Genomic DNA, 23,390 nt, shown 5'->3' on the forward strand with positions numbered 1-23,390 from the left:
TTAGTTAATGCTTTTTGCTCTGCATTTGCTTCAGAAAGAAGTGTACCAATGGCCAACTGCATTTATTCAGCTAACATAGTTGCACAGTCCTGTCCCTGAAGTTTCATTGTTTCTGGTCACCTGAAAGGATTTTTTTGAACTACACTATATTTTCTGCAAGCTTGAGGCTTGCCTGCACATTTATTGAAGTGCCCCAAAAGAACAGAGCCATCCTATTTTAGCAGCAACACTGCCACTTAAACAACAGTCAGACCTTCCTGCTTTATTGTCCCAGAGCACCTGGAAAATATGAAAATTCAATGATGTAATCCAAAACCTGCATGACATCTAAACTAATGCAACCATTGTAAAGGGATGTATTGTAAGGCTGTCGTGAACAATACATACTCTGTGCTGAAAGAAAGATGGGTCAAGATACTTGTCAAAACGGTCTTCAAACTTCACATCTGATTTCTTCCATTTCACCTGAAGAGAGAAATGTTTATATTTGAAAAGGTCCTTACAGTATTTTTAGCTATACTCACATGCAGAAACTCAGAACACATATTAAAAATCATCCACTTTAGATGTCTTCTTCAATATGAATGGGGTTTGGCAAAAAACAATGGAATGACATTCTTAAAGACTGGCATCTACAGGTCAGGCACAGAATGAACACCAGCCTCCTCTCCTCATGGATCTAATCTTGTACATGCTTGTGTTTAAGAACAAGGAAGAATCAGTCGTGTACTAGCTCAGTTCTCTCTAAGGGTTAATCTCTGTGAGGTTAACCAAAGATACAGATTTGTAATTGTCAAATACCACAAATCTTTTCCACGATTATAGAATCTATACAACGTATATATACATAAGTATACACACACACATACATGTAATTACTATTAATCTAGACACTTCAATTGCCAATAAATTATTCTAAAACCAACTGGAAAAGTATGTGATTATGGACAGACTATCACAGGGTAACAGCATATTACAGCTGTCAGTTCTCCACCAGCTGCAGAGAGGACTGCTTTTGATTTGGAAAATGTAATTGCATTAATGAACTACATGGTGATAATATGGTAGCACAGAATATTTTTGTCAATTTTTGCAAGACTGCATTTAAAAATCAAAATAATTTTACAAACTAAATACAAGCCTACCCGAAAATCTTTTTCAAAAGCATGCCAAAAATTACCAGGATTTTTAGTGATGGTGATACAAATGTAGCCCCCTTGTACATTCCAATTTTAAAATTCATGAGAAGTAACTATCCCTTCCAAAAGCTGTTCTCTTACTGAGTATAGAAGAAAGCACATAAATGTAGATTGAACACCCCAATCACTCACCACAGTCCTGAGACATGTTAAAAACCCCAAGATGCCAGCACTACTCACTTTGAGGTTTGATATTAATGTTCCTCAGTTCAAATTACAACTTTGTTCAAGATTAGTAGCTTTCAAAATTGTTTCAAGCAGATACATTTCTCATTTGAGCATCTGCCACTATGAAGCACAGTTTAGAACAAATCCACTAGTGACAATCTGTGAATTAAATACCACACACAGGACAGCCCAGCAATTGCCCAGCGGTGCCAACAGAATTTGAGAGAGAAGTCCTGAGCTTTGCATGCTAAAAAGTCTTTTAAGGGAGTATCTTATGTTATTTTTATTACTGGCTGCTACTCAGCTTTTAAGTTGCTGTCCAACTTCAAATTTAGAGCAAATGGACTTCACAATGATGGTAGAATTTGAAATAGCAAATTCTGAAATTTCTACTATCAATTTTGCAGCAAATATAGGGAAATTAGTGTAAATGTAATACTAAAAAGCACATACAAAATCCAGTTATCTGCTCTTCAAACTATACAACTTATTCAGCACAAAAGAAATGTAACTGTGGCAAGAATATTTTCTGAAATAAAATCCTATGCTGACATCCATGTATGGAAGAAAAGCAGTGCATTAAAAAATGGTTTCACTATACAAATGTGCTGAACATGACAAGTGAACCATCACTTGATTTAAGTAACATCAACTAAATAAAGAGGAAAACTGAAAAAAATCATCTGTCTCAACCAGCAAGCATTGTTTATTCATTACCTTTTATCATAGCAACTCAATATCATATCAGAGAGCTTCAGAAAAAGAAATTAAAAAAATTTAAAACCTCATTAATCATGTTATATAAATAAGAAATTTCTACTGGAATAGCAAAACAAAGTAAATTTTGACATTAACTGCTTGCAAAGTATAAAGGCTTACAGTGGGTTCTTATACTAGCTGAGAATCCAGTTCAAACCCATGATACAAAGGTCATAAGTCCAAACATGAAGACAATGTGTACCTTCTCATGGGTCCTCTATACTTCCAGTCTCCATTATTTCAGGGTATCTTCCTTTCCCACTAAAACACTTTTCTGCACATTACAGAAGCTCCAGTTTGTTTGGAGTACTTCAAAAATAATAATTTTACATTCACTATTAATAAATCTATCAAGGTTTTTCAGCAACAAAACAGAATAATTGAAGGAGTGAAGATGCATCTTCCTCTAACACAGCCCAACATATCAGTACATATTATAGTATACAAGTACCTATTTTTGAGTTATTTCACCATGTAGAATTTCTTATTACACGGACATCACCAAATTACTTACTGAATATGACATCTGGATTTTTGTGTTTGGTACCAATTTCACCTTTCCTTCACTGGTCAGATTGACATCTACAATTCTATTTCCATTGAAACCAATTTCAAGTTTTTTGTAAGTCCAAAGGTAATAATCTTCTCCATTTTCATCTGCTTCTCCAACAATCCCTGCATAGAAAAGAAGTGCAAACATGTATTATAGCTATGCTTTTCAGATATTTTGCATTTACTTTTTAAAAACATGCATTACAAAGTTTTGCCAGCTAAAGAAGCAACATAAATAAAGAGGCCACAGAAGACCATATACTTTTCTTCTCAACTCTAATATCTGGACTCCACTTTCAATCCATGGGTCACTGAAAGAAGCATTTTGTAATGGCATTAAAAGAAAAAGCTTGCAGCTACAAACACTGCAGAAGACCCAACAACAGAGCCTCTACTTTTATTTGCAATTCTTACCAGATAAATAACTAGCTAGAGATTCATTCTTCCTGGCAGAACTTAGCCAAGACCTCTACAATTTCCCATCTTCCAACTATCTATTTGCTTGTTTTTCTTCCTCTTATGAATTTTACTTTTTCTCTGTAATTCCCATTAGTTTACTTCCCAACAAATGCTTCTTGCTCTTGTTTGCACACAAGTTTCCAATGCTTGCCGAAAATGTGGTTTTATATCAGGAAGAAATTCTTTACTGTGAGAATGGTAGAGGTTGCAGGTTGCCCAAGAGAAGCTGTGGCTGTACCATGATGAGCTTTATGCGCTCTTCCATCTCAAACCATCCTGTGATTAAGTTCTTAATTTTCATTAAGTTAGTGCAAAATGTCTCATCTACCACAGAAGAATTCCAGAGACTGTGCTATGTTGGGTGAAAATAAAAAGTTTAACAGTCAACAAGTTCCCAGGCTGTAAGTGTCACCTTTGATGTCAAGATCCAAGATCACATACAAGATGTACAAAATGGAAAGTCACAAAAAAAGCAGCACTCAAGATACACACGGCTGAGGGGAATGGGAGTACAAGAAGGTGAAGGATATGGAACAGAGTATCACAAAGCACCAGGGATATGAAGGAAGGGCCTTTGTGCATCACCTGTGTTTTTTAATTTTCAAGGTGGTATTTCTGTCAAGTTTTTCACTATGCTCAGCCATCAGGATTGCCTTGTATATGCCATCTACACAAAACACGTGCCAGTTTGTGCCTCCACCATATAGCCTGGCACCTGCCATGCCATCTGTTCCCATGGTAGTATCCAGAACCACGACAATATAGACCTCTAAACTACTTAAAGAACGCTCTGATTAATCACTCACTGAAGGAATGAACTAACACAGTGCTTCACATAGCTAGGGAATGTCCTGAAACAATCAAGCCTAGTCTCTCTCTCCACTGTGGGACAGCAATTCAGGAAAAAACATAAAATGGAATAATTTTTTCTGAACGCACTTAGAAAGATCTTGTTGCCTTTTTCAGATTAGAAAACAGTGTAAACCTTACAGAGCCCTCAAAGAGCAGTTTGATGTCATTACCTTCAGTTATCAGCAGTTAAGAAAGGTTAATTTATGCCTAGTCTCTACTGAAAATAGAGTAGTCCTTACAGGGCTTGAGGACTTCCAGGGTGAATTTTAAGAATTAGTGTTTGTGCATATGTCTGGTGTAAGCCTTAGCAAGGTGAAAAATCATAAAGAACATAAAGGATGAACTTAACTAAAGTTTGCCAGGAGACAGGAGGAGTGCCAGGAATGCATCTGGTGGAGCCCAGGGAAGTGAAAGGTCTGCTTTAAGAATAGAATTAAAGAGAAGTTGCCCAGAATTCTCAGCAAACATTAGCACCATCTGAATCCTTTTCTTTTACACTCTTCACAGAGAACTTTATTTTGGTAGCACTAAAAAAGGATTCCAGCTATCTACATTTAGGGAACAAAATTTTGGTTTAATCCAGCTACAAGATGCAAAGCAACAATGAAAAAAACCTGGATATTGGATCATACAGTATATTCAATACATGCTGGCCAGTGAGGTTCTCAAGATAGGTAATCCAAATAAAGTGGATCAAGATGAGAGCCTTCACACAGTAACAAAAAGTCATTCTGCACAAGCTATTTTTAATGCAAGCTGAGGGTAACCAGTTCTGGACACTATCCCCATGAAACCAAAAAAACCCTTCTCAGTATTCAGAGTATTTCAGAGATGCCATCATAACTACTTCAGATCTTACTTCCATACCCAAGTATCTTCCTTCATTATAATTACTGAAATTTAGTAACTATTTAGAAATACTTACAGCTCTGAAACAACAATCAAAAGATATTTGCTTTCTTCAGTGTCTCTACCTGCCACCACAGTACGTGGTACTAAACAAGTCTACACAACACACTCAAAGGCACCACAAGCTGGCAGAGGCATGTGTACAGCATCATTCATGCCATATTCATAACAGAAAATACTTAAAATAAAAACTGTTCAGTTACCAGCAAGTTTCAGTGCTTTAAGTTTTAAGCAGCACTCAAAGCCCAAAACATTTCTGTTGCTGAACAGAGACCCAGGAAAACCAAAATTATTGCAGACAAGCTATATTCCCAGTTTTCTCCACTGTACTGGGAAAACAAAGGTCCAAAATACTAATTCAGACTTGCAGATAAACTCTTCTAATTAGTTCAGGTGCATCCACTCCTTCCTCAGCTCCCCACCAAGAACTCATTTTAATTTTTTGAATATAAGTCAGGCTAATATTGACCTACCTGCAGTCCTGCTACTTTCACCTAACCTGCAGGAGACACAGACCAAAACTGTCAGCACCACTTGCCTTCACACCTGGTGTCAGATTATATCCTTACACAATATTACCTATACTTATGATCCTGGAGTCCCCATTATGTAGCACAGCTTGAGATCCTGGTTCCAAACTATCAAAAGCAGCTTCTTAATATCTTAGAATGATAATACCTATATTCTACACGTTTTCTAGTTGACTTCTTGTGCATAAAAAGCATACTACTGGGAAACATTAAAAACACTCAATCACAGGAAACTAGATTTTTTAGCTGAGAGCATAACATTTGTCATATGTAGATTTAGTAGGTATGTTTGTTTTTTGGCATTTTGGATGACGAAACATGACCAGAAAAATAAATTTCAAAAAAGAAAGCCTCCAAGACTTGTTAGCCACACAGGATTCCAAAGAAGTCAGCTTAGCATCCATCATACCTGGGCAATTCAAACCCTACATACCTGCCACTAGTTTAGAAAAATAATTCACTGGTCTTTTGCTGAAAGGCCAAAGCCATAAAAATATTGTAGCAACAACTGTCACTCATGCATGCTTTTAAGAAGCCTACCAGCAATTGCACAAGCAGTACAGTAAAGGTCACACAGAATAATTCAGGTCTACTCCAAGCCTGGCTACAGAGCCATTACACACAATAAACCAATCAGCCGAAAAGAACAAAATCAATACTTAAGTACTTCTCTTCAGGCATTATAATGGTATCTCTTAAAAACAGACACATTAAAACAAACCCAGACCTTCCTGACAACCAGATAAATAATAAATAAATGAAGTGTTAATATTTCTGCCATGTTCATCCAACAGATATTTTCTAAAACATATTAAAGTAAGAAAGAGCTAAAAAAAAAAGCAGCCTTAGTCAAAATGAATTAATGATGGATAGCCTTATTCATACCAGCTATCAAAGAACTTTTCTTGCATGACTTGAACTGCGTTTCTGTAGGTGCTGTGGGACTTGGTTTAGTTTGGGCAGGTTTACCTCCTTCATGGAACACAGGCAACAAAGAGCTTATGGCTGCTTTTCATTTCCTTCCAGTTTATATATCTACAACAGGGAGATCAGGCCTTGGAGAGTTTGGTTGATTGCTATCAGTGCAAAGTTCAATCTGCAGAGAATTCCTTACTAGGTATGTGATCACAGGTTATGAGGGAGCAACAAAACACAGAGACCTTAGGAGACAATGGCAATAAAGATACACACATTTTTATTCAAGACACAAGCACTTCTAAACCCAGGTAAATAATACTCAGCAAGAGAAATTCTGAGAACTGTAAAAAGAGTAAGTAAAATAAAGGGTAAGTAATTACCATGAAATTAAACCAAACAGTTTTTGCATGAGTAATAAAGAAAAGTAGCAAAATAAAGTTTCAACTCTCAAATAAGCTTGTTATTAATGATCAGAATAACATGGCCCTTACAAGTAACCTACCTAATTACCACCTACTTGAACATCTGAACAAATTTAAACCTAAGAACTTACTGTTATTAAATCAGGGCTTTAGAAACAAACCAGCTTTTCACTGGTTTTGTATTTCACTAGTACAGTCACCCTACTGTTCTTTCAATGCAATAAGTCATCAACTTATTTCACACAGAATTGATTAGGTTGGAAAAGACCACTGAGTCCAACCTATGACCCAACACCACCTTGTCAACTCCACCATGGCACCAAGTGCCACATCCAGTCTTTCCTTAGGCAGCTCCAGGGGTGGTGACTCCAACACCTCCCTGGGCAGCCCATTCCAAAGTCTAATCACCATTTCTGTGAAGAAATGCTTCTTAATGTTCAACCCAACTCTCCCATGGTGCAGTTTACGATTATGTCCTCTAGTACTTTACTTCAAATTCTTGTGAATTAGACTTGCATTTCTTGTGAAATTCTTGTAACAAAGCTTAGTCATTAAATGACTCCATGAAACCCACTAGTACAGGACTTGAGTAGGTGTAATCCAATCATTAATGCACAGTATCACTCACCCCATATTGGCAAGTCATCAATATACATCTGGTACCAATAGTGATTTTTGATAGCATACACAAATGCATCTCTTCTTCCTTTGTCCAAGTCAACTTCACAGTAAGTGGTCTGCATCACATCATCTGCAAAAAAATTGAAGCACAGTTGAAGATTTATTATTGATCTGGCTCAAAGTGAAGGCAAATCAAATGTAGGAATGGACAGAGCTGAAGTCTCCAAGCCCTCTTGGGTATCCTCAAGTAGATAACAATAAAGGACATTTTAAAAGGAAGCATTAAAGCAAATGCATGATTGTGTTCAGAAATCTGCATGCAGAGGCTTCCCACATACTGGGCAGGGAAAGGTTTCACAGTATCCATTTGCAGCTTCACTCACACTAGATTAAGGTAAAAAAGCTGATGACAGATTCACCTGAACAGATAATGAGATCTCTCTAACAAGAGATATGAAATTATTAAGAAATACCTTAAACTGTTTACAACATTATCTCTGGTTTAGTATAATCAGCTTCACTGACTAGGAATAATGTTTGTAAAAAAACCTAAAAAGTTTTAAAGTTCTCAGCAGTTTTGAAGAAACTACCCTAAGGAAGAAACAAAGCAATCAGAGTAAAGACAGAGAAAAAAAGGAGAGAAGACAAAAATAGGAATAATGCAAAGGACACACAAGAGGCTGCATTTGGAAATAAAATAAATCCACCTCTTTCACCCAGAAAGTTATTCTTTCCCATCTACAATTCCTAAGTTATACTGTTAGCAGCCATTCTTTTACATTTCTGAAGAAGTACAAAATGCAATTTTGTTAAATCATCCTTTTCCTCTTTACATTCATCTTCTCTAACAGCACAGTATGGTAATATCAAAAATAAATTTTCAAACTGAAGTTACCATGATACCAACGTTCAATCCATTTAAAAATTTATTAGGTCTCAGGTGTAACAGAGGATGTCACTCAAACACTTGAGTAAAGAACTTGACATATTAATTAAAAAGCATTATTATCCTAGATTTAGCTTGACAAGATAATTAAGCCAAATGAAAACTTAGAAGTTATATTACAATATGAGTGTATGTTACTATTTCATTTCTTCCTTCATACAGGTATTTATACAGATTTGAGACCTGTGATCTAAGAACATTGTTCATATTGTAACAAAAGGAAAATCCAACTATCTTGTATGATTACATGTATCCTTTCATATGCCACACTTAATACAACAAGAAACTCTACTTCATGGAGGCTTGAATACACTGTAGATTCGCCCCACCAGTCACCACCATGGGAGTGCAAGTGGAAACCTTCACTCTCAGAAGGGCACATTTCTGCAAAATCATGTTTTTATTCTAGTTCAAAAAATACAGGCAATGCCTACTGATTCAAATGCCAGTTTTACTTACACAGTTTAGTACTTCAGCTAATAACAGCTGTAGCTTAAACAATTCTTTGAATATGATGAACAACATGCAGCTTCACACTTACCTGCTACTGCTGCCCAGTCAAACAATGTTGAGAAGGGAATTATTTTTCATTGCAGAAGCTAATTTATTAGAACAATTTTATTTCCCATTTACTAACTTTAGAGAATAAAAATCTAAGAGTATGAAGTTCAAATCTAATTTTGCAAACTCATACAATACTTTAAAGAGAAAGAAATGCCTGCAACTGTTAATCTTGCCATAATGCCAAAGACACATAAAGAAAAGCACAGATGCCTGTAAACTCAGAATTTAGATATGATTCACATATTCATGAAGAAAATCTGTGCAAGTTGATTACTTATTATCTTAATTATTTCAGCTGCAAATTTTAGATACTCAACACTCCTTCAAGCTGTATCTTTTACTTAAGAACACATGAATATATTGGTACCAACCAAGCCTCTATCTGCTTACAAAAAGAAAGAAAAAGGAAAACAAAAACCAACCAAAAAACCAAATCACCCCAAAACACCAACAGCCCTGTTTCAATTTAATTGCAGCAACTCCTGGAACACTGACGCAGAGCTGAAGCCGATATCAATCACACTGAAATAAAACTTATCCATTACAAAAATATTTTTTCAATTTCACTGATACAACCAAGTTACAAGGAGAAAAAATAAAAGTGAACACCCTTTCTGCACAGAACAAGGTCTACCACTAAAATGTCACCAAAAAACTGAGCTACCATCACAATTTAACAATCTAACTGGAAAGGAATTAATTATACAAATGCTAAACATTAGAGACTGGTCTATGAAATCCAAATTTTACAATACATAAATTGGATACAAATTGTACTGGGTTTATGACAACTTCTAAGCCTCTAAAAAATGAATAAACTTTATTAATCTTCACCAGTTATTGAATTGCTGCCAGTTGCCTTCACTGTCCTTTCCATTTTGTGTTTCTGAGGACATTCTATGAGGTTTGACAAGAAAATTATTTCTCCCACACTGAGTAAAATTTTCACCATGCTACAAGTGTAACAGACCAGTAGTAAGACTGTTTCCCAATGTTTGTACAGGTACTTCTTCTTTCTTAAAAGAAAAGATTCAACTCCAAACTCCTTTAGTGTGGCAGTGCTATCCTCTATGCAAATTTTAAAATTATGAAGAATTTAAGATATTAACAAACTTTGTAAAAATATTTTATTCAACTTATCCTACTGCTAGCAAAAACATCATTAGCTCTTTTATTTTACAGATGTCCAGCTTTGGATAAAAATTTACAGCTTACAGAAACTAAATCCCATCTGACTGTAAATGCTCAGACAAGAGATACTATGCTTAATTTCTCCATCCATTTAAGCCCAAGTGATGAAATGCAATGTTCTGGAAAAAAAGATACACAGAAACATACATGGAATTAAATTAATAAATGTTAAAAGTCAAGAGGCAAAAAAGAATCTATTACTATTTGAAGTTCTGCAACTACTAGCTACAGACATCTGAAAGGACACACAGAGAGAAATTATGCAATAGAAGACTCAGGCCTTAACACCAAGAAATATATTTGCTAAAGAAGTTAAATGTCTTCTCTGGAATAGTATGGAAAGATGGTGAGGACAGGGAACAACAGGGGAAAAAAAAAAAAAAACAAACCAGCTTCATCCTGCTCCAGCCTGACTGGCATGAGTTAGGGACAGCACTACGAAGTCATTCTAAACTAGACAGTAATCAGAAGGATACAATCATCAACTTTGTGTCGAGGTGGAACTCTGACATACTGAGCCCTTGCTTCTCCTTTGCAATTGCAGTAAGTCTACAAGTATTCATCATCACAGGAAAAAACTACATCTTCAGAACTGGTAATTCCAGGATATTAATTCCAGGAAATTATCAAACATTCATACGCAGAAAACTTAAGTTTTATTTTGTAAAATGATATCAGTTACTTCACAAGCAATATCTGCTGCAAGCATTTTCCTTCAAGGGCACATAGATGGAAGTGCAAACTCAAAAGCCAGTGGTAGTACCAATCAACCATACAAAATACACTCAGCTGCTAGCAGCAAGAAAATTTCAGTTCTTCTCATTAAAAGATCAAGTTTGAAGAGTTTGTGTATTTTTTTAAGTGACTAAATGCACTTTGAATTACTTACCTTTAAATTTGATGTCAAGCCCACTAAATTCCAGCTCAACTCCTTGAAGTGCTTCCCCTAGGGTTTCATGGTAATGGCCAATGCTTTTTTTTGATCCCACACAGAAAGGGAGAGAGAAGTATTTGTACGTTTCTTGGCGATTGTGGTAGGGTCCTACAGTATTCATCCACAGAACAACTTCCTCTTTATCTTGGTACTGAAAAACAAAGTTATTGAGTTAGATGAGAAGCTCAGCAGAATAAAAATGTTCAAGAAGCTCTTATTCATATCAAATAGCAGGGCAGGATTGCTCAATCACAGGCAACAGCCACATTTAAAGACAGCTGAGCATTTTTGTCTTTTGCACAACAGGGACTCCAGGATAAAATTTCAGCCTGCTTTCATAGGGAAAAAAAAGGCAAGTTGATCATACAGTTTCTTACGGCCTATCAGTGAAGTATCAGACGAGGGGGATTTAAGAAAGATGTAGAAGATGCAGCGAGCAGAAGTTTTGAAAATAAATAAGCTTTGACTAATTTTGTAAAAACACAGATCAGTTAAAAGCAAAACTCTGCTTATCTCAACTGAAATAAAGGAAACACCAAATTAATGTCTTGTTAAACAAGACTTTAGCAAAGTAGTCAGGCAATCTACCCACACTGCCAGGTATTTTGTATTTTCCTAAAATGCAGCTCCTTTTCTTCTTAGAAAGGGTATAAACTGCATTCAAAATTCCCAGAAGAGCACAATGCCTCACAGGAAGCACTAAAATTAAACTGTTGTGTACCTATAGCAGCCAAGAGCCAAAGTCAGACAGAAGAACTGTATTTTGATGCATTTCCAACATTCCCAGAGTGAAAAAACAGAACAGCAAGAAGTCTGGTGGCTGCCATGAAATTCTCTCTGGGAACATTTACTCTTCACTTTCCACAGCTACTGTTAGCCAGAAAAAGATATTCCTTGTCTAGGCGCCAATATTTTTTTCCAAGCCCTTATTACTTCTGAACAACAAAAAAAGGTACTTAGAAGTCATTAATCTATCAGTATTCAAATACTGGACAAATCCAGGAAAATTAAATTATCTGAAATAGTAATTTGCATTATATCTGTATGCATCTGGATGAGGTATCAGATTTGCTGATTACTACACAAAGTCCCTCACACAATACTACTTCACCTATAATTTCAACAGAATCAGAGCGACAGGGACAGCAATGTAACTTCTAAGGCAGGAAAAAACCCTATTTATAATTATATACACATAAAAGCAAATTGCTATACAGGTCTTGAATTTCTTTTAGGTACAGAAGTATAAAGTACTGTTATAAGACCAAAACACAGACACAGAATACCTTGGGGAAGAAAAGAAAGCAAAATGTTAATTAGATGTAACTATTATATAGTGCACAGCTGAAATACTGAACACAGTTTTGTATCTCCCTTTTTAACAAATGAACAAAGGTTGTTCAACTCCATTTGTGGTTGTTCAACCATTATGAACAACCACAGCCATACCAACAGGTCAGTGCAGAAATTTTAAAAAAATTCCAGATGAAGTGTTTAAGAGTTAAACTCAAGGACTTAAATAAACTTGCTTCGGAAAATAATTTCATCCCTTTAAACTAACACACCAACTCAATTAAAGGCTCATCTTTTTTTGTTTACAAAGATGTACAAAGGTCATTCCAGCCTCCTGTGTGAGTGATTTCCAACAAGAAACTTAAAAGATCTTAATAATTTCATTCTGAGCTGCAGCAGAGACCAAACACTTACTGGTTTCACAAACTTACCCCTTTGCAGAGCACACACTTCAGAGCAGTTCTGACAGCTAAAGAATGTCAAAGAAGCATCAAATAAAAAGTAAACAAGAGAAAGCATGAGAAAGTAGACATTCCTCCTCTCTGTCAGCAACCAGAAAGGTCATACCAGTGCAGCATAGTTGTCCAAAGTTGGGAAAGATAAGAGAAAGAAAGCAAAATCCCAGTTCCAATCCCCTGAGCTGCAGAAACAGACATTGGAGTCTGCACATGGAATCTGCCTCTAGCTCCTGCCAAGAGAGCATGGCACAAGCTGGTCCATCTCTCTTCCTAGCCTGTTATTTCTATCACATCTTCTGTTTCTTCCTCTAACAGCTGCAGAACATATTTCCAGCCCTCTCTCAAAATGGTCTTTACTTGTCAAGAGCCCACTTTAGCACTACTTACACCAAACAGCTTACACGTGAGCTGACCTATGTCTCTGCTTAACCTTCAGTAATAGAATATGACAACATCCTTGGGTCTGTCAGTTCATCACTGACAGCCTGAATAAAGAAAGCACTGACCACTGCTTTCCTCAGCTGTTCCTTTCTGACATGCTTCATACTGAGCTGGCACCTCCACATTTTTGGAACTCATGACAGATGAGGCAGAAACCAACAGATTTAGAACATAATATGCAAAATCTTGCTATGTTTTCTGATCTACCAATGAAACTAAATAGTAATTACAACATCTGCAATAACAAGTCTGTTTTTGCTTGTCTCTTATCCTCATGTGGCTTAGCCCCTCTTCGGGGCCTACATGTTTTTCCCGCAATGACTCCAAGATGCCATCAACCTACTCTAGAGAGAAAAGGGGCCACATCTAACAGATGCAAAGAACTCAGTCTGCATTTATTACTTCCTCCTTTCTAACAACCACCCCAGAACAGCACCAGATGAATCTTTTCAGGATTGCTACATAAAGAAACACAACACCTCATCCAGCCCAGGGTACACCTCACTCACACAGTCCTTAGGCACAGCCATCTGCCATCCATCAGGTGCTCCCAGTGACTTCCTCAAATTAAGGGCATTGTAGTAAGTAAAACAACTTAAGCACCTTCAGCTTAAATTTGGGGGTGGTGCCTAGCAGAAACGGAAGGACATTTTCTTCTCTCTCCATCTGTTGGGTTTTGCTCATTGTCAATTATAAGGATGAGCTTTCACATTTAAATACATTTCTCTGACATATCTTATCCTTGCATTCTTAGCCTATTGCTAGGGTAAGATGTTGGCAAGAACACAGTGCTATTAAAGAGTTCAAATGTGGCAGTTTGATGGTGGGCTTTCTGTCTGGTTTCTTTTCTGTTCTGTTTCATTAGGGCCTTCATAATATCAAAAAGTCCACAATAAATAACAATGCCAACACAAAGGAAAACTTATTTAGGCAAGACAAAGCACTAGAGTATTTTGTAGGATACTGTCCTGTCACCTCTTTAGGAGGGCTGCTAAGTTGTGAGAAGGCTTACATATAACACACCTTTCAGCAAAAAGGTCCCACTATGAGAGAGAGAACATAAAGTAAGCCAAGATGAACATAGTAAATGACAAGGCAAAGAAGGTCAGCAAATAAGATGCAATCTGTACTCTGGTATATCTCAGCAATCTCTTCTGGTTTTGGTTCATATGAAGGGATAATACACTGCACATAGCTCAGAGATCCCAATTATATATTCACAGACACAAACATTTAACAACTTGGTCACAGTGCCACAACTCACACAGTTCAGTACTTCCACACGTGAGAGAAGGCTACAGAACACAATTTTATTTATGTTTCACGTACTGTAATTTATGAAAAAAATGTTTGTAAGCTTCACATATTTTTCTGCACTATGCTTAATATCAGCTCGGTAATTTCTGTAGCTATCTGGAATATATAATGATATATTTATAGATGCAGCCTGAAAAGTCTCAGAATAGACACAAGTTACCTACCATATAGCTGTTAAGCTAAGGGAGACAAACCTTCAGAAACTTCTTTCTGTAATTGCCAACCAGGTGGTGGAGAACCAATCTGCACCTCAAATGCAACTACATATCAACTACAACCCTCACCACAGCTGAGGACATCTGCTCCAAAGCAGCACAATGTGGCCACAGTGTCTGTTCAGAGCACTGGGCTGCAGGGATGTGCCTGTGCAAGCTAAAATCACATCCAACCCATCCACAGTTCTTCCTCATTGCCTGTATTGATGGGTCCACTCTAGCTCCCTGCAGAGCACTAAAGGGGCAGGAACCCTGTGTAGTCTGACATGGCCAGGAGTGCACATCTTCTGTGTAATACAACTAGTGGAAAACTGGGGGTGTGCACCACTTTGAGGCTTAATATAGACAATTTCCATAGATCTATACAATTTAGAAACTATTCAAGTATAGCAATACTGCCTTCAGTACATGCATCTTTCTTTCCTGTTACCCAACAGGGCACTCGTGGTATGGAAAGCAACTTTATGTTTTCTTTGCTCAACTGTAGAAATTAGCATGCTAACCCTAAAAAGAAACTATTTATTCTAAAAAACAATTAAGGCTAGATGAAGTCAGTTACAAAAGGTTGCAGAAATAGATATGAGATTGTTGCTGATATTCTTTAAACCAGGAAAACATTTTGCAAAAAAGTGAGGGGGGCCAAAAAGAGCTTTACATCTGCCAAACCTCATGTGATGATTCAGCAAAATAAATTCAAATCAAGACAGTTTCTTTCAGAAAATATGTGATTTTACTCCTTTCCTCGAATAGAAGTCTGGAATGGCATGCCCCACAATGCACATCTTGCAGGGGGAAAAAAAGAACCAACATTATTTGTTACTGGCAAAGCAAAGATGTAGAAGCAAGATAAGAAATACAGGAGGCAGCAAGCAAGACTCACCTGGCAAGTAATATCCCAGGCCTGCAGTCCCCAGTATCTTAGAGATATCCCATCTATTGAGCACTGTGATAATACTCAATGTTTGCAGCTCACATCCACACCCTATTAAACTGTGGGTTTCAGCCTCATGCTCGCCTTTGGACAAAGCAAGCTATTTCCAGTAACACTTCTTTATTTCTCTCTGAATTTTAGGCCTCATCAAGATGTGTCTAGAACTGTACCAGTGGCACAGGCTGAACTTCTGTACATGCAGTACTTTTACTGTTACACTTCCTCGATGCACAAGATTGCTCAGGCACACCACGTCCTGCTTCCATGACATTTATTTCACCTCTTCAAAATGGAAACACAACTTCAAAGAGGAATCAGGCCGCTCATCTACGCTCAACTTGACATGCAAATAAGTATTTTACATGAACTGAAATGTTTTCCACAGTGTTTCTCTAACAGACGATTTTCAGATACTATACAAAGTTCCTAATTTTACATACTAATTTTAAATAAGCCTTACATTCTCAGGGTTTTAACATATTTGATCAGGGTATAAATCAAGCAAAAATGCTTTTCTCAACCATATTAAATTAGGAATTTTGCTATGTAATGTAGGCTGGGTTTTGTTTATTTTCAATGTTTTTCATGTATTTCCATTCTTACAGAGCACATATAATTAAACTGAAGCAACATTAAAATGCTACCTACTCTCTAGACCATTCTCCTGCAACAAAAACCACAGGATATTTCAGAATGTTTTATGGTTTGTCTATTACATCATCAATTTCAACAAGTCTAGCAACAGAAGATGTGAAAGCAAAGGGCAGGCAGGAGCCCCCAGCCCTGTTTCTGCAGGATCAGTGTACACTGTGATAAGGCCACCAGCACCCCATCGATACTATCGCTTCCACAAATAAAAGGACAATTGTCAAAAAATGTTGCAATTGTTATAATACAGGCAGTGAGCAAGTACATTACATGCTCTGAAGCATGAAAATAAGTTAAAGAATCACCAGACAAGTTTTCAGTTAGGTCCTGATAAACTGTTCTGTCATGGTCTGAAGTTATGCTGCTGTACTGTCTTTAGACAATGGAGATTTTAAGTACTGTGGCAAAAATTTCTCTTCACTTACTACTCATTTTAAATAACCATGTCTTTATCTTATAGTTGTATTTAAACTATTCTTCTTCCAAAGCAAAGCAAATGTGATTTCTAAAGACTAACTGAAATTAAAGATAAAGGATATAAGCTGTTGATTCAATGACACTATCCATACCTAACATACCCAGAAACAATAGCACAGACCTAGAGTTTCATGCAGAGTCCTCTCACAATTACCTTTTATAGTATTTGCTCAGAAGCCCACAACTAAATAAAATAAAGGACACGTGTAATACATATTACAGCACACAGTGCATACAATTCCATGTTACAGCAGCTTTAAAGGCTTAAGACAGCACTTCTGTATGTCCAACATGCTGAGCACTGACAACACCCTGCTCAGCTGTGTCAGGGTGCACCAGCACACCTTCCCCCAGGGAGCTGCACACTGAGGAAATGGAAGGACAAGGATGTGTATTCCTACCAACGGGTCTCGAGTCTTTAAGTCAGTGAAAATTTAGTTTGAGATTATCAAATCCTAAATTTCCCTTCCACTTCTCCAAAAGTGAGCAGAGCCTTCAAAATGTAGTAAAGCACTTTGATTATAAGAAAATTAATCTCCCAGCTGCAATCATATTTAAAAGTGAAATTCATTAAAATGCAGTATTTAAGGAATATTTCCTTCAGGTTATTTATCTTAACATCAGTACACTACTACAAAACCCTGGCCATGCTTCATTCATGCTGTTAATGCTTCCACTCCAATCTCCCACACACAAGATTAAAATACCAAAATACCCAAGTAAGGAGATAGCCTTCCAAAAAAAGGTACCTGTCTATCTACACCAACTATTCCTAACCTATCACATAACTTACCCAGTTAATAAACTGAACACTATGTGAACAAGAATACTGAACCAAAACAGACTTACAATCCCTCAGAGTTGAGCAGTTTAAATGAAAAAAATGACAAGCCTTCAAAAGGAATTTGTGATCTCCATGGGTAATTGTTCAGGTAATCATTCAGAAGATCTAAAACAATCACTTCTGAAGAGAGAGCTCAAACCCAAATAAATTCAGTGACAGCTTTATTTTTTTTCCCCTAGAAGACTACCAATATTAATTTAATAATGAATAATCCCTCAAGTCAACCAGCCCTTAAAATAAACACAGTGCAATGCTGAAAACCATCTCACCTCAGCAGAAGCCTCACTGTAAAGCATATGTTCAGCAAGAAAACTGGCACCTAAACTAGTTCAAAGAATATCTGTTTCCTGAAAGTACTGAATATTAGATTAACTTTTCTGTCATCAACTGAAGAACCAATGAAGTCCTTTCCCTTTCAAAAAACAAACACAATCCTAATCAGTTTAAAAGTCCTCAAAAATAAACGGAATGAGGCAACTAATTAACGACCCCTTATACAAAAGCTATCAACGCTATTTATCTGTTTCATTAAGAACACTTGGTAAGCTTTACCAACCTCACCTTGAGAAAACTATGTTAAGAAACTCGGCAAGCATTTACCAGCCAGGCTGCTCAAGAGCAAAAAAAGTCCTGACAGTGAGAGAGAGCCAGTGTTTAATCACAGCCACGTTCTAATACACTTCACTTGCAGAAGAGACGATTTCTAGGAAAGTCTTGTTCCAAAATCACATCTCAGCTCATCATCACACAAACCTCCATTCTTTCACACGGAAAGTCACGGGAAACAACACTCTGATGTAAAATCGGAAACTGACGAAGCACTAGTATTTTTTTCCTAGAGATTCCTTTTGGATAATATTGCGAGCATTTGAGAAAAACTATCCTCATGCCAATGCGTGAGCTCTCAGATCAATAGTATTTTCTGCACCCATTTTCCTTGCGGGTCCGTGGCAGTGTCCCGGTCCGGCTCTCACTCCCCAGCCCATTCCCACGCTATCCTGCCTTTTCCCGAGGGGAGCTGTCAGCCCCTGTCCCGCAGGGCTGTCAGAACCGCTCCGGCTCGGACTGAGCTCTGAAGCCAGAGCAAACATCCTCTCGGGAGGAGGGCAGAGCAAACAGCGCTCTCCAAACAAAGCACGGTACCTGCCGGGCCGTTTATCTGCTCCAGGAAAAGGTGGGACACCCCGCCCGGCCGCACAAGGATGTGCAAACCGGATCAGAGAACCCGCCGGCCCTGCCCCGAGCGCCCCGGCGTGCCCCGAGCGCCGAACCGGATCGCGGGGCCCGGCTCCGCCCGGCGCGGCCGAACAGCCCGAGCAGCGCGGCGGGAGCCCCGCGGGGCGGCGGCCGCCCGCTCCCCCCGAGGCCGCGGCCCGTGGCTCCCCGTCCCTCCCGCCCACCGAGCCGCGCTCCCCGCGCCGCCGCGCCACGGGGGCCCGGCCCGAGCTCCGCTCCCGGGAAGCCGGCGCCGCCTCACCGTGTGCTCGTGCTCGTCGGCGCGGGCGCGCAGCGGCAGGAGCGGCAGGAGCAGCAGGAGCAGCCCGGGCGCCGCCATCTCGGGCCTCGGCGTCCCCAGCAGGCCCCGCCGCGGCTCCGGCCCGCGCCCGCCGCCGACGCCACTTCCGCCCCGCCCGCCACGTCACCCGCCCGGCCGCCGGAACCGCGGGGGCGCTACGGGAGCGCTACGGGAGCCCCGCGGGGCGGGCGGAGCCCGGCAGGGAGCGCGGGCAGGCACAGGGCGGCCGCGCCCCGCGGGCCGGGCACCGAGCGCGGCCCGCGGGAGCGCCGTTCTTACGGGATGGAATTGTAATTGATATTTCGTTTTGATCGATAAAGTAATGGAAAGGTCTTTGGGAAGGGCGGGACGCAGAGCAGTGGACAAGAACCCTCTGGAGCGCAAGTGTTGGGAGCAGCATCTGAGGGAGCTGCGGTTTTTGAGCCTGGAGAGGAGGAGGCTTAGGGGAGACCCTTATCACTCTCTGCGAGTGCCTGAAAGCCGGCTCCAGCGAGGCGGGGTCCGTCTCTTCTCCCGGGGAGCCAGTGACAGGACAAGGGAAAGGGCCCCAAGCTCAGACACTGGGCGCAATTTCTGCCCGGAATGCCTGAGCAGATATTGGAAGGGGCTGCCGAGGGAGGTGGTGGAGTCACCTGGCCTGGGGGTGTTGGGTGTTTAAGGAAGGACCGGACATGGTCAAGTAGATACGGTGATGTTCAGGCCGAGGTTGGACTCGACGCTCTCAGAGGTCTTTTCGAAGCTCAGCAGTGAAATCCACAGCCCCATTCTCTACAGCCCTCGCACCAGCAGCACACGGAGCCGCAGGGCCCAGGGCAGGCGCTGAGGCAGCAGAACCACACCTGGATCTTGTTCAGAGTAAGGTTTCTGTCAGTGCAAGATGAAACCCACAAACCTACCTCAAACTACAAGCCCTCAATGCAAAAAGCTCATGTCATTGAACACTGATTCATCAGACAACTTTAAAATTAATTACAGTAAAAAATTTCAAAAGTTATCTTACATATTATCTCAAAAAAAAGGGGGGGGCTATGCCATCTTCTCAAATAAAGAGAGCCAACAAATAAGCAGACAATAAATGATACGAGCAGAAGGCAGGAACTCTGTGCTGTTACATGTCATCCTTGCTTTGCAGAAATTATGCAGAAAGCAGATTTCCCTGTTACCATCATACCTATGCTAAAAGCTTTTCCTCTTGTGGTTTCACACATTCAGTCTACCTTCCCTGCACATATTTCAAAGGTGTATTTATCTGAAGCCCTTTCCAGAGATGCAGGAGATAGTGCATGCACTGTTTCAGTAGAAGTGAGGTCTCTGTAGAGACACTTGCCAAAACCCATGCAAAAGCCATGCTTGTATTACACACACACATAGAGACTAAAAAAAAAAAAATCCTAGACAGTTTTGATAACACCATATGTTTCTTTCTAGTCATTGCATCTCAGTCCAAAATAGAGTAGCTTACCCTTGGGAGACAGAGAGAGGAGGCTTCAGCATCTTCAGTTTTTTCAGTACTTAAGTCTCTCAGTCAGCACCATGGCCAACCAGAGCCATCTGCTGCAGCAGGGTTTGCAAGGCATGCTGTACAAAGAACAAACACTGTCCCCAGGCCTGCCAGCTGGCACCTGACTTTGGTGGATTGGTTGATGCCGCCACAATTGGCCAGGCCACTTAAGTTTTTACAAGCAATTTTATTATCTATTCAGTCCTTGAACTCTAATATGCATCAGAAACACTTCATATTTCCCTTTCCACTTTCCCTCCAAAGCATATTCTTAAATAACCAGCAATCTGCATGCACACTGTTTCTTCTCTGGTCTCTTCTGAACTTCAGTTTCAGTGCATTTCTCATCCTGGGTGGAATTAACACACACCACATGCTCACCAGCACAAAAGACAGATACAGGGACTGCATACAGTGAAATGCAAGAGGCTGAAAGCAACTAGATGAATGCAACGCGTGTGGAACACACACTTTGGTGGCTAAGCAGGTGCATTGCTGTTGGCCTGTAAGAGGCTTGAAAGACATGACTGCATCCAATTGTTTACCTGCATCCAACAGTAAAGCCATCTTAGTGCTGCTCCTTTTTCCCTCAATAGGGTGAGAGTCTTGCAGTGATTGTTGGTTACTGAGATCCCTCACTAACCCAGCAGCAGTGAGAGAGGAATGCCTGAAACCACAGCTGCATCTTCAGTTTCTCTCCCCTGAGGAGTGCAGAAGGGGCCTGAACAGAATGCACTTATAGCATGGCTCACCTCTCCCACAGCACCACCAAGACTTGGCTTTAGGTGATGGGTCAGGCCAGAGTAATGAAATAGCTTCACATGGGAGAGGGCCTGAAAGGCTACTTATGAGCTACTTTCAGTAATTCAGATATAACCATGTCTGCACAGCACAAGCAAGAAATATCCAGTTCACAGCCATGGTATTAGTCAAATGCTCAGATAAATCCCTCCCATAGAGGACATCTGGCTATAACATGGAGGGGATGCAGAATTAAAAATTAACTTGGAAAGACAGATCCCAGGGCTGCTTCAGTCCAATAATGTTGAAAGAAAATCTGCATGACACACATATAATTTGCTCTTCCTTTCCTGTCTTACTACAGTTTTACCCACATCCTACAATTCTACTTTATGTTGTACCTGGCAGATGTGAAAGCAGACAAATTCATCTTACCACATCCCAGCTCCAAAGTCTGGGGCACAGCTGCAGTCAGCACCAAGATAGGGAATTTTTGAGTAAAACCAGGGAGCTGTATGCAAACCAAAGCATGTGACAGCTGAAGACAACCTGTTTATCTTCTGTCCCTAACTTCTTCTTATCCTTGCTACTGTTTTCCCCATTTCAGCACCAAAACCTCCTTCCCTCCTTCCAATTTGAGCTAATAGAGCTGGAAACCTTGTTTCAGTCCAAGAAGAGCACAGGAGGGCTGCTCTTACCATTCCCCTCGCTACAGTGAAGGAAAGCAAACTCACTGAAAGTCTACAGCGGCAGTCACTGGAGACAGCACTGAGGTTCCTTTGAAAAAAAAAAAAAAAACAACAACAAAACAGAAAGGACACCTCTTTATCTGTGACACCTCTTTATCTGTTGTGCTGTGTATGCAGCACAGCAACTGCATCCCTCTGCCATCAAAAGGAGAGGAATTATGAACTGCATTTGGAGTCACCCAAATCCTATGAGTCTAATGCATTGATGATATTTAGCATATGTCTATATCCCTGAAAGGAGCAGGGGCTCCTCTACCTTCATTCAGTGCTGGTCAAGTCACAGTTGTTGTCACTTCTGCAGCTTCACACATTGAGTTTGCCACCCTGCAAGAGAAAGGAACTGCAACTCTGTCACCTGCTCTCCTGCTGATGAAGGGGAGCTGACATGATCAGACAGAAGCTCTACATGTCCTGCCTCTACCCGAGGGATCACCTAATACAGATGTATGTCTGTTTTTCAAGTCATTCCGCCCTCTTTCATCCCTGAAAACCAAGTATGTAATGATGTTTAATTCTCTACCCTGAATGTTATCATTGCAGATTTCCAGCAGTGTCACTCACAGACAACCAGAGCCCTCAATTGTCCCCCAAGGGTTGGGATATGCACAGACAATTTCAAGGTCTGGAAGAGAGCCAAACCAAGAAGTCTCCTTAAATTTGTAAGCCCTCCGGCAGAAAAAAGGCTGGCTGTAGCTGCTGCAGGTTCACATTGGTAGAAAGGGACAGCAGAGCAAGAAGAGTCCAGCTCCCAGGCTGTCTGTTCCCTCTGCAGCCAGCTAAAATATGGCTGGTATTTGTGAGGGGTGTGCCCTGATAACTGGGGACTCACTACTGTGCCACAGTATTTAGTGGAATGCCTTCATATTGCTGCAATGACCACACGTGAAAGACACAGAGCACAGCACTGCCACAAAGGCCTTCTCTAATTTGAGAGCTCAGTCATGTGATCTTTTAACACCATATCTGCAACTTGCATGAAAAAACTTAAGTCCAGTTGGTTTGTGATACAGAAGGTCCCTTACCAGCTGTCTTGGGAATTTTCATGGTAAATACAGGACACACAACACCTTGTCTGTCTTCCTCAGGAAGTGAACAGGAAAAGGAAAGGCATTTTCAAGGCTGTGTGCAAAATACATTCTTGAAGAAAATTTCTCATCCCCTCCATGGTTTAATGATTGCTAAAGGGGGATGCTACACCTTCTGAAAGGTCAGTATAATTGGATTAAAAATGTTAT

At 39.9% G+C, this 23,390-nt stretch overlaps 1 protein-coding gene across 1 annotated transcript in view; it reads right to left on the bottom strand.

Annotated features, from left to right (window-relative positions):
• TM9SF3 (transmembrane 9 superfamily member 3) overlaps window positions 1-19,245 on the bottom strand; it is a 41,163-nt gene extending 21,918 nt beyond the window's left edge. Inside the window, exons 1-5 of the mRNA XM_058028754.1 lie at window positions 19,126-19,245; window positions 10,980-11,175; window positions 7,397-7,519; window positions 2,641-2,801; window positions 388-465 (exon numbers count right to left, since the gene is read on the bottom strand). Of these exons, the coding sequence (XP_057884737.1) occupies window positions 388-465; window positions 2,641-2,801; window positions 7,397-7,519; window positions 10,980-11,175; window positions 19,126-19,203 (636 nt within the window). The 5' untranslated portion in view covers window positions 19,204-19,245. The remainder of the gene's footprint in view (window positions 1-387; window positions 466-2,640; window positions 2,802-7,396; window positions 7,520-10,979; window positions 11,176-19,125) is intronic.
• Window positions 19,246-23,390: the final 4,145 nt, after the last annotated feature.

This window comes from Melospiza georgiana, chromosome 8 (assembly GCF_028018845.1).
Source record: "Melospiza georgiana isolate bMelGeo1 chromosome 8, bMelGeo1.pri, whole genome shotgun sequence".
Lineage (NCBI taxonomy): Eukaryota > Metazoa > Chordata > Aves > Passeriformes > Passerellidae > Melospiza > Melospiza georgiana.